Source organism: Notothenia coriiceps, unplaced genomic scaffold, assembly GCF_000735185.1.
Source record: "Notothenia coriiceps isolate Sejong01 unplaced genomic scaffold, NC01 NC01_scaffold00000339, whole genome shotgun sequence".
Lineage (NCBI taxonomy): Eukaryota > Metazoa > Chordata > Actinopteri > Perciformes > Nototheniidae > Notothenia > Notothenia coriiceps.
The window spans coordinates 279501-291185 of record NW_011333040.1 but is presented as its reverse complement, the minus strand read 5'-3'; the positions used below and the strand labels follow the sequence as shown (position 1 = coordinate 291185).

The 11685-nt window shown below is 39.1% G+C and overlaps 1 protein-coding gene across 1 annotated transcript; it reads left to right on the top strand.

Moving 5' to 3' along the window:
* Window positions 1-734: 734 nt before the first annotated feature.
* Window positions 735-10320, top strand: LOC104949712 (E3 ubiquitin-protein ligase FANCL-like). The gene is made up of 7 exons (XM_010776118.1): window positions 735-1062; window positions 1615-1673; window positions 1760-1820; window positions 2332-2388; window positions 2676-2773; window positions 9967-10063; window positions 10273-10320. Exons 1-7 carry the CDS (start codon window positions 976-978, stop codon window positions 10318-10320), a joined length of 507 nt encoding a protein of 168 aa, XP_010774420.1. The 5' UTR covers window positions 735-975.
* Window positions 10321-11685: the final 1365 nt, after the last annotated feature.

Here is an 11685-nt window from a genome sequence, read left to right as displayed (position 1 = left end):
CTGTAGCTCTTCATCACCTTTCCTCGCTCGTTATAATGAAGTACATTTCAGTAACCTGTCTGTGTATTTAAACAATGTTTATAATATGATTTTGTCATATTCCGTACCATTTGTTGTACTTTAAGCTGTAGTGTAACGTAGCTGCAACCCAACCAACAGCCTTCCAACATGGACACCGAAATTATCTGGGAATTAAAATATGTAAAACATTAATACTTTATTGCAGCACTATTCTAAATATAAACAATAAAGTGAGACAAGTTGAGAATATATTCAATTTGAAGACGCCTAAAATACCTCAACATGAGCATTTGGAATGTGTATGAATCTATACTCCTTTGTTATGAAGAAAATGACTAAATCCTATTAATTATATTGCAAATTAAGACTAGAAGTTAACTCAATTTGCTTTTATTACCCAATCACATTTTATTGCATATTAAGGCAGCAAATTAGAATAATCTGAATTCAGATCCAAGTGTCTGCCCTAAACTTTTATTTTTGACAGCTTTGTATGTGTAACAGGTTATCCAACTTTTATAATCTTCGAAATCAGGGACTGCATTTGTGTTTTTGATTAATACAAATAATGTTAATGGACCTTGTAATCACTGCAACCAACAGTTAAGACAAAATAAAACTATTTACACAAAAAGTATCTGCATCTGATTTCCGATACTTTTGAAAGACACTGAATGCAACCGTATGACGTCACCTGTTTTGTTTGTCATGGCGGGATGTGGAGGTTTCAGGCAACTTCTTCTGACTTTCCTGACCAAAAACAAGTAACACATTGAGTTTTAAAAACTTTAATTTAAAGTTATACGTTCAAATGTGTGATTAAGGGTGCTTGTTTACTGAAACATGCCTGCTAGTTAATACTGTTTGGCTGGCCTCGCTAACGTTAGCTATGGGAAAACAGTCCTCCTGGTTTGACAGCTAGTTTAGACCAGGTTTACACTCACTGTTAGTGCGATGGAGAGTTCATTGGTGAAAGACAACCCACTGCTTTTACCTCTCAACAAGGAGAAAACTATTTATGACGGATTCATTACAGTCCAGGTAAGTGAATGCGTCAGTGCATTGTTCTTTCAACGACCCTACAACTCCAAACATCGTCGATTATTAGAATTCTAGGATTTCTAGCTTTGAACAAATTACCATGTTGATAAAAAATAACTGACAGGCGTTACATCAATGTCTACAAACTGCTGGTAAATTCGTCATATTTTAATAGTTCCTCACTTTGAAGAACATGTTTGTAGCAACCTTTAGCAAACTATTTTTCACTTGTGAAGGTTACCACGCACCGCTACGTTTACATTATGGGTACCAACTACTTTTTATTTTCAGGTATTGTTAATACCAATTGAAGAAGTAATATAGTTTATTAAGATGTGGAAAAAGGTTGTGTTACAAACTAAGTGCAGCTTTTAGAATAAGCAGCGGAACCTTCAATTGGAACATTTCTCATTGGAGTTCGGAAGGTCACGTGTTGCTTTTCTCGGTTCTCAGTATAAAGGTCATTAAAAATGCAGCTGGATAACGTTTGCACACGACCCTCCTCAATTCAGCTCCGTTCTTATGCCTGTCATGCTTTGATTATTCTCACAGGAACGAGACTTCAGATTGAGAATACTACTGCCACCAGATCGTCAAGTTAAACAGGCCAGGTATAAATGATCATCTCACTTTCTCTTTACAAAAATCCTAGCATATGCATAGTGATGTTCCAACCATAAATACTTTTTTCTTGCAGGCTGCACTGCTGCTGGCAGTTAAAACACCTGTTGCATGGGTATGAGCACATAGTGAAGCAGGTAAACTCTACCTACATCCCTAAATAATGAATACAAACAGTTGTATTTTGCTGCAAAGTTAATCATAGTATTCATTTTAAAGGTCTCTCTGCTGGTTCTTATTGAAATCAGGCTTTGTGTTTTTAGTTTTATTGCCATGTCATTTAAGCCCCTTTGTGTTATCTGCATTATGCCTGGCTTCGTACTTCTACTCCCTGTCAGCCACTCAGAAGCAGAACAAAATATATTTTTCACTGTTTAATTAACATCGCCTGGAAAATGTCCCTATTTGTTATGCTGCCCCTCAGGGTTATTTGGATGAGATTGATATTTCACCCCGGGCTGCAAAGTTCATTATTTTCACAGCCTTTAAGCTATCATTAATTATTAAAGCTGGTGGCAGCCCCCATTAATCACAAACACTGTGTTTGATTTGAATGGCTGGCTAGAGGAAGAAAAAAAGAATTGACACTGTCACTTCATTATCCTCCCATTCAAGGATGTCTCTTCTCTCTTGTTTGACTCCGCACAGAGGCAGCAGCAGTCGCCTGATCTTGTCACTTTCATTCTGGAGCTGAAGACCGTCTTGGTAAGGAGGAGAATGACACGGTCACTTTGACATTCGTTGCTTCATGAATAAGAAGCAAAAGGAAAGCTAGAGGCGCCATCAATAGCCTGATCTGGAGGTACCAAATACATGTTTGTTAGATTAATGAAAAGTGTAAGAACCTATGTGCTCGCCACTAAACACTTGCAGACTTACTGGCCCTGCTTGGTGTATTCATGCTATTCGCTTTTAGTATAATGATGAAGTTGTGATATGATGTGCATAGTAATCAGGGCTTAAAATAAGAAGCATCCTCTCTGTTGTTGCAGGAAGTGGGTCTGAAGAGCCGCCATGAGTGCCGCTCCATCCCGCCTCCTCAGTATTACGCTCAGCTCATCTCTGAGATGGAGACCCTTGGGTGGGGCAAGTAAGTGACAAATACTAGCTGTGTTTAAAGGAGCATAAAGCCTCTGATCAGACAGAGAGTGTCACACAAACCGTTAACTCTTCGCTAGCTTATATTGCTTTGTTTCCTTGAACCACTTATACGTCTTTTAAACAGGTATTTCTGATGGTCTTTCAATATATTAGTTTTACTGATAGTTTTGAGTACTTGTTTGGCTTCTAGTGATGACTTAAGGTTTTTTGACTGGTGGTTGATTAAAATAAGATGAAATAGTTTCCAAACTCATTCAACAAAAAAATAGGCTTTTACAATAGTCAAACAAATAAAAGAGGCAAAGCTCAAATCAAATGATAAACAGATTTCTATCATCTGTCTTTCCAACACGCCGTGCAGACTACTACTCATCTCCACAGCTTCTACACAGGTTGCCCCTATCGGTGGCACTTGAAGGCTGGCGCTGTGGGAATTGTAGTCTTTTACAGTTCATTGACTACAGAGGTCATTAGTAGGGTACAATATTATTTGACCATGACACAAAAACAAAAACTGTCTCTAACGGTACACTTTAAATGAATGAAAACAACTTATCTGAACCCACAAGTACACTCATTTTCTCTCAGGCTGCTGTTTTCTGTTCGAATCATGGTAACTATCCAGTAGGTAAATAATCATTGGGAATAAATGATTTAAAATATTTATGAAGTTGGGCATCTTTTTTCTGTGTTGTTTAACTTTTTAGCGAAGCATTATCAGGGAGAAAATAAATGAACTTGTCAGTAATTGAAAACAACTTCATAAACACACTGCTGTCTGATCAGGGCTTAACCCTCTACATGTCAGCTTACCTGTTTTTTTGTGGCTAAAGTTACTGTTGTTTCCTCCAATGAGTCAAATTGCATTTATGCTAAATCCTAAAGAGTAGTCTGTGGTAATCGACTAGTGTTGACTAGTACATTTTTGTGTTTAGAACACGTGATGGAAAACTTACTAAATGTTAATAGTTGTTGAAATTGAAAAAATAGGTGAACCAAATGTTCCCTGTTTCATATTGAACTGAAAATATTCTTATTTCAGGGTTCTTACGGTCATTAAAAAGATGGAAAAGTAATGGAGATTCAAAATGCTAATTCCAGGCCCTGGAAAATGTATGGAAAACAATATTTTTCCCAAAGTTTTGGAAAAGTCATGGAAATGTAACTAAAGTTGCATCAATTATAATTTATATTTTATCTAATCGCCGAAATAGTAATACTATAATTATAATAAATACTGTATCGTATAGTAATGAAACGTAAAATGGCATTTAACTGACGAGGTGTTTTGCTGGTGAGAGATTTGAGTTGCTTTAGCCTGTAGAAGCTAAGTATGTTTTAGATAGACACAACATGTTTCATATGCAGACCTTATTTTCCTGTTCCATGTTAAAATAAACCATTTTCAGTGGTACCGCTGAGAAAGAGTAATTTTTACGGTCATGGAAAATTAGGTAAAGGTCATGGAAAAGTCATTGAAAATCATTGGTGAAAAAGTGTATGAACCCTGATATTTGTACACGAGCAAGCTTTCTGAGGGCCCATTCCGTCCTCAAATGGCATCAGAATGAGGCGTTGGTGGTCCAGCTGCCATATTCTCACAGTATCCTGTGTGAAACACTGGTTGACTGCCATTGGCCTGAGATATAACTTTCTACAATTGCACTGGTTGATGTTTGTCTGTTGTGCATAGACTGTATATATAAAGGTTGTGTCAAATACATTTTTTGGCGACTAAACCCACACACCTACCCATTTCGCTGATTTCAGATAGAAGCCACTAGCTTGACACAACTCTAGCACGGCGTCACCAGGTGTAAATAGCTTTTATAAATGGACCTACAGTAAGAATCAAATGACAAAAAGTGGTATTTTCTCCAAATGACTATTTTTGTTTATCATGTTCCTATCCCCCCTTACATGGTCTCAGGATACTCTGAAAGACATTTAAGTGCAGAACTGATGGAGCTTGTTTCACGTTGATATGGTTATCAACTCTATACTTCGCTTTTCTCTTTAGAAGCTACATGCTATACACCTCAGAGTTTAGGGGCCAGTTATTATTAAAAATGTAAATTTTCTGAGACTTCTTTTACTTTTTGTTTACTTTCCCCAGAGGTGCGATTAACATACCGAAGTGTATACATAGAATCCTCTGGTGCCTTACAGAGCTATATGGAGCAGTCCTTGTTTTCCCCCCAGCAGTGATTGTAGCGCCAGCAAAAACACAGCTCCACATTAACAAATGGCTCTTAATGACTTCCTTATTTTTAGTTATTGAGTTACATTTAAATCCAGGTCACATTTAATAACTCTCGCCCACGTGCAGCGACAGACCCGGCTAATACCGTCGTCTCCTCTCGTCAGCAGGGAAGGGGGGTGGTGGTGCATCGTGGGAAGATATCTATTCTCCCCCAGCTCGGATTAAGCCTTGACTACTACACTCATTTTCCACTTTCCTATTAATGACCACGGCTACAATTATGATATTAGCAAAATGCGAATGGCTCTAATTGAAGACTCTCAGGTTTTAATAGGAGAAGGGGGAGGGGGGGTGAAGGTATGCTTTATGCTGAGAATGGGACCAACATAATTTTCAGTGTCGTGTTACGGTTAGCAGGCATTATACACAGTGGGCCTCAATCTCCAAAGCACTCGAGATTCGCTTAGCGTCTTAATTGGTATGGGCCGTGCTAATAGCCACCAGGGGTTTTCAGCTGTAATTCTGTCTGCTGATTGGCCCAGGTAAGTGAGTCTTCCTCTCTCTCCGCTCCCTCTCTGTGTGTCTCCATCCCCACGTTTGAAAGTGTGGTCATCTTAATTGGCTGGAGATGGCATACCATGTGTTAATTAATGGAAAATGAGGTCAAGTAGGTCAGCCGCCATCACTCGGTGGCCCTAAAACCGTGGCCCTGCACGCTACGGGGCTCATTACGGGCACAGCTGGCACTCATGTTCGCAGCCTCTTGGTGTACCTACCAAGGCTCCTCTTATCACAGTGTAACCACTCTGTCACAGTGTGTTTCTGCTCTTCTGAGGGCCAGGTACAGCAGCTCTCTGACAACGGGGCCACATAGACCCGGAGCTGAGGGATTACATGCTATCATGGATTTTCTTTTGCGTCGTATTTATTTTCTTACATTATTAGGCCAGCTAAAATGACTACTGGGATGGAAATGCATTCTAATTTAGGATTGAGAGGTAATGTGCAGTTAGTAATGAGGTTGTCCTGGTTAGCACAGTTGGACTGCAAACCAGGCTTAACTAGCAAGGAAAACGCCACAACAATAAAGATTAAAGATTGAATTAGAGGAGATATTGGATATTGAGCACTGCTCGGTGTAAGGAGTGAATTAGGATGAGGGATCTCGTCCAATAGGACCCCAGGAAGTACCTTTATTAGACAAGAAGTATGCACCAGATGAAATAGAACGAGAACAGGGTAGACAGGAAAAAGGATAAAGGGGTGTAAGAATGGAGGGATGGAGCGATGAAGGGAAGTGGGAAGGGAGGGATGAAGGCTCAAAGGGAGTTTGGGATGAATGGAGGAAGAGATGTAGAGAGAGAGGGAAAGATGGATAAAAGGATGTAAGGAGGGAGGAAAAGATGTAGGGAAGAAGGTTTGTAGGGATAAGGAGATCTAGGAAAGTAGGGATGAATGGAAGTACAGAGGGAGGAATGGATGGAGGAAAGTAGGGATGCAAATATTTGGGTAAAGATGAGGTGAAAGGCTTGAGAAGTAAATCAGGCCGAATGTGTTATCCGGGTATAGGTTTTTTAGCAGCTAGTTAAGTGTTATGGAGGCGTGTCCCGGCTCCCCGATCAAGTTGATTAATATGTCTCTAGGTTTAATAAGATCAGTGCCTTTCTTCACTTGGTTTGCACATACAGTGCTTGTTCGTCGTGTCTTCTATTATACCTTTGTATGCCATCTTACAAAGTTCTCGTGCAACACACCGCAGTGCATATGTGTTATTCTCACCGTTCATTAATCACTTTGTTGACACGCAAATAAAAAAGAGAGAGACATGGGCACACACACCATCACAAATGTGCGTGGTGTGCACTGTCTGGAAGAAGCTTGCCTGGCTGAGGAGTTACAAATGGGATGCTCTCATCAGTCTTCCCAGCAGGACGCCTCACTGTCACGCTGCTTCCATCATGGCAGCTCGTCCCTGCTATCCTGAGTGTAATACCTCAGAGTAGAGGAAATGGAAATGTGTGTGTAACTGATGCAGTAAGTGAGAAGACCTTGTTACTGCCGATACTAGTTTTTTGTAGTTGGTCATCTCAATGGGCAGCGGTTTGTTTGATGAAAAAGCAATGAGAGCTGCAAGATGATTAATGTTTAGCCAATAAGCAGCAGGGTCGGGATTAATGGCATTGACAAGCAGTTGTCAAGATTGTAGGCATGTCTTCTAAATAGTGTTGTATGAATGAGTCCTAAACCTGGGAATAAGTTAGCATTTTACAACCTGTCCCCTTGTCTCTTGAGCCCTTGTGATGCTAACTTCCAGGATACCCTTCAAAAATATGTCTTCCACATTCTCCTCTTAAATTGGTTAGAAAGGAAGCAATATAATATATGCAGGTACTGTAGAGCAGTGAGTGGTATTCATATACTACCAGGTGGCTTTAAACGTGTGTTGTGATGTCTGGCTTTTTAAAACCTCCAAAAAAAATGTTGTATGTCAATTGGACTCAACCGACTGCAAAAGTTACCTGCTGTGATTTACTCAGTGTCACGACTGAAATCGGAACAAAGAGAAACAGTGTTCTGCAACTAACAGCACTTCAGCTCAAACATTCAACTTCTCATTTATGGATTTGTTCATACGGCTGCTTGTCACTTCCTTCACTTGCACAGGTCTATTAACCGGTCATGCTTGACAGATTTGTGTATTTATTGCTGTTAGCAGTAATGGGTATTTTATAGGCCAGTACACTTTGTAAATGTGTACTGGAGGATATAAAAGTAACTTGGGTCTGCAAGAAGTTCTTTGCTGCTGCTAGATTATTTTGGCCAGGTTGGTTAGTGTGCTTGTTTGTGTGTGTTAAAAGGAGCAGATAAAGCAATTTGTTTATAACATCTTAATATGCCAATAGTTTTACAGATACGAAATGCGGAGGTCAAATTGAGCATGTAATAAAGTGACTCAAAAACATATTGAGATTATCATGATATAGAATGGTGCAGGAATAAGTCTTAGAAACCCAGACATTCTGGTTCCCTCATCTCAAATGTAAAGTTTTGTTTTATAGGTAGATGCCTGAAATAAGATCTGTGGTTACAAAAGCTTACGGAAATGTGTAGTTTTGTTCAACGACATAAAATCTGCAGGTAAATACAAAACAGCAGTTGCTACCAAACGACTAAATCAATCCTATTTGCTGCAATATTCTGAAATCCAAAGGAAAAGTCCCATTGGTTTTGTTTGAGGGACCCTTATCGATGCTAACTTTTTGGTATCAGCCTTCAAAATACATCATCATGCACAATTCTTTGGTGTGTTTATGTGTAAATGTAAGTGGGCACAAGACTCTTCAGTACCGTTGCCCTTCGCCAGCGTTTATTTGCAAGTGCGTGAGCGAGTAGACGCTTTAATGAAACGGGGAACATTTGAAAACGGTCTCCCATCATTCCATCACTTCCCTAAGTGTGTGTGTGTCATCCCTGCGCACACTCCTCTCTAACACACTCCATAAATCCTCTGCAGATATACAGCCATGTCAGCCTCGGCACACAGCGTCCGTCGTAATGTACTGTAAATCTGGAGAGGCACTGTCCAAAGCCTTTGTCTCGGATCAGTCTTTGTTTCCAGTGGACTAGAGGAGGACTTGAGAGGGGGAGGATCTGGCTCTTTCATAGTGTGCTGAAGCAGCTGTAAATCTGACGGCAGTGTTGGTGCACGCCCAGGCCACATCAGTGTTTGTCCTCAGCCTCAAAAGGTTAGAATTAGCCAAGGAGGGAAAGGGTCTGATTTACAGGGTGCCTTAAGCTTGAAAATGTGAACCCACCGCAAGGTCACTGAGAGAAACATGAATCTACTGTTAGTTTTAAGTTGTGATGCTACTGTTGGTATGACACTTTCTAATTGAAATGATCAATTTGTCTGGGAATACTTCAATGTACCAGACAATTTCTGGTAAAATATTATCTGAGTTTGTTTTTGAGCTTATAGAATTACTGATAGTAAGGCTATGTAAAGATTTTCATCACAAGGCATGAAGATTTATATTTTATTGAAAAGTAGGTCGTTTAAAAAAAACAAGTCCAATCGATAGACTTGTGCAACATTTTTTTATAAATAAATACTATGGAAGCCTACGTTGTAACTGTGGACACAATACATTTATATCAGGTTTAGGAATCAATATTATTGTTTAAAATAAATAAATGGAATAAAAAAACCTTTTGTAAATATCAAATATATGTATATCTTTTTTTCATTGCGCCTGAAAGCCTATTTGTGTGCTTTTATTCCTACAAACCCAACATTTTCCTGTTAAATTATACACTTGTTACTGTGAAAAAGTTTCCCCAAAAATCATTTAGGCAATCAAGAGAGAAATATTATTTAAGGGTAGGCAACTCACCTATTAAGTATGATCAATAATTATAATAAAGAAAAAAAGTTTTTTTTGTTCATTTTGATTGTGTTTCACAATACATTTGCTCAACTGTCCTTCTGTTCATTTATAAATGCATGCATTTTGTGAATACATGTGAAATTGCAGGTTAATTGTATTGCATCACACACCATTTTTCATTATCAGTCAGTTGAAGAGCGTAGAGAGTGCACCTACATTCCGTATGTTTGCTTACATTTTTATTAGTAAGCCCAAAAACCAGGTGTTATGTGGTGAAACAGGATCAAATTAATACCCTGAGCATCAGCAGGATTGCTTTTGCTGTATTCCTACATTAGAGCATTAAAAAAGGCACTTGCTGGAGGAGAATGCAAATAAGAATGTATAAAAGAAAAGCCTTGAACGCGGAGCTGTAGCCTGATGTAATGTCACCGTGTTGGTACCCGGAGTGATAAATCTAAAGGCAGAGTTGATGTCTCAATATTACTCTCTGCTGCTGTGATTAATGGCGGATGATGGCTGCTGTCAATTTACAGTGTGCTCTACGCTTCTCCGTGAGCGTACGCTGATTTATTGTGTTCGTGTCTTCAGGCTGCTCTTCATAGACACGGAGTTCCGAACGTTGAGACTGAAGGCGGAGGACTCCTCCAGAAGGCAGCACATTCTCAATATCAAACTCAAGTCTAAGGTACGACACACTCCCTGCACGTACAGAAACACACAGTTCACTGTAAGGACTGGATGATTTTCACACTGTGAATTATTCATGATCAAATGGAATACTGTTGACCTACAGCCAATCCAAATCCAAATACAGGCTGACTTTACCGAACGCATATGGGACGTTCAATTTGCTGATAGCAAATCAGTGATTTACATCTGCTCCCCTAAATCTAGGTCAAACTGGAGAGGGTGTGGAGAGACATGATAACCCACTGTGACTGAGATGTAGCACAGATAAAACATCTCCACATAGACCCCAGCATGATGGAAAACCTTCATCTATGCATAGAGAAAAGCCAATACACCCACACTCATCTGCATAGCTGCTGATTCTGCTCTCTGCTGAGAGAAGTACACAATACCTTCACCTGCTGTAGGTACAGAAAGTAAATGTCGGCTGGGGAAATAGCAGAGCCTTTTGAAATGTTTACATTTCACAGATCTCCAAAGTGTCAGATAAGAGGTGACAAAGTGTGTTTTATGATACTTTGTCCTGAAAAAAAAAGAAAAGTTTTTTGGTTGATTTTTGTATTGAATTGTAGATGAATCTAGACTAGTCTTGGAGTGTACTAGAATAATCCTCCACATTCTCAAAATCTGTATGAATAACATTTTTGTGAGAAAAATAGCTCCTTGTGTTGCTACTAGTAACTGTTTTCAATAGGCTCAAGGATACCCACTAGGGCTATAAAGAGTTTACCAGCTCCTGTTCCCGCTTCACTACGTTTTTTTAACATGTTTGTGGTGAGATGCCTGAAATAAGATTTGTGGTTAATACAACCAAGAGATTTTTAGGTATTGTTCTATGGCATAAAATACAGCAAATAATAGACTGATGAATGACCGAAGCTTATATGTGTCCTAAAAATACTGGTTGCTTACAAGTGGCTAAAAGAGACTATTACATGTTTTCACACCAAACATTAACCTCCTTTAGCTTAGCAGTGGAGATGCACAGCAATGGGACCATGATGGATTTAGTTTATATCTCAATGGTATTTATTTTACTTCTGCCGATTGAATTTACGAAAACAATCAAAAATCATAAAAGCGGTGTTAATATGTGGAGATTATCCTGGTGAACAAAACATCTAGAAATGCTTTTGCCAAAGATTATTTTCTGCAATATAACATAAACCAATATAGAAATCGTGTTTTGCGGAGGGACCCCTTGTGATTCTAAATTTAATTTAATTTCAACCAGGTCGGTCCCATTGAGATCATTGATCTCATTTTCAAGGGAGACCTGCAGAACCTGCAAATTACGGGCAGGCCTACAAAAATACGTAATCCCGCTCTATTGTAAAAACAAATACTTCACTACTATTGAAACCGAATAATGAAGTTTAAGCACAGTCAGCAATAATGGCCAGAACTATTAAGTTATATTGACGTTTCACTTACTCATGTTGTGGTTAACGCGAGGGATTCATGTCTATCAACTTTGACAATAAGGAAAAACTCTTGTGACACAAGAATGCATCTTCCATGGTCCTGTTTTCCCGTTTTGGGAATTTTACTATTTCGGTATCTGAAACTTTTCTTCAAATTTCTGTCAGGATTGAGCTTCTAGAAGCTGGCAGGATT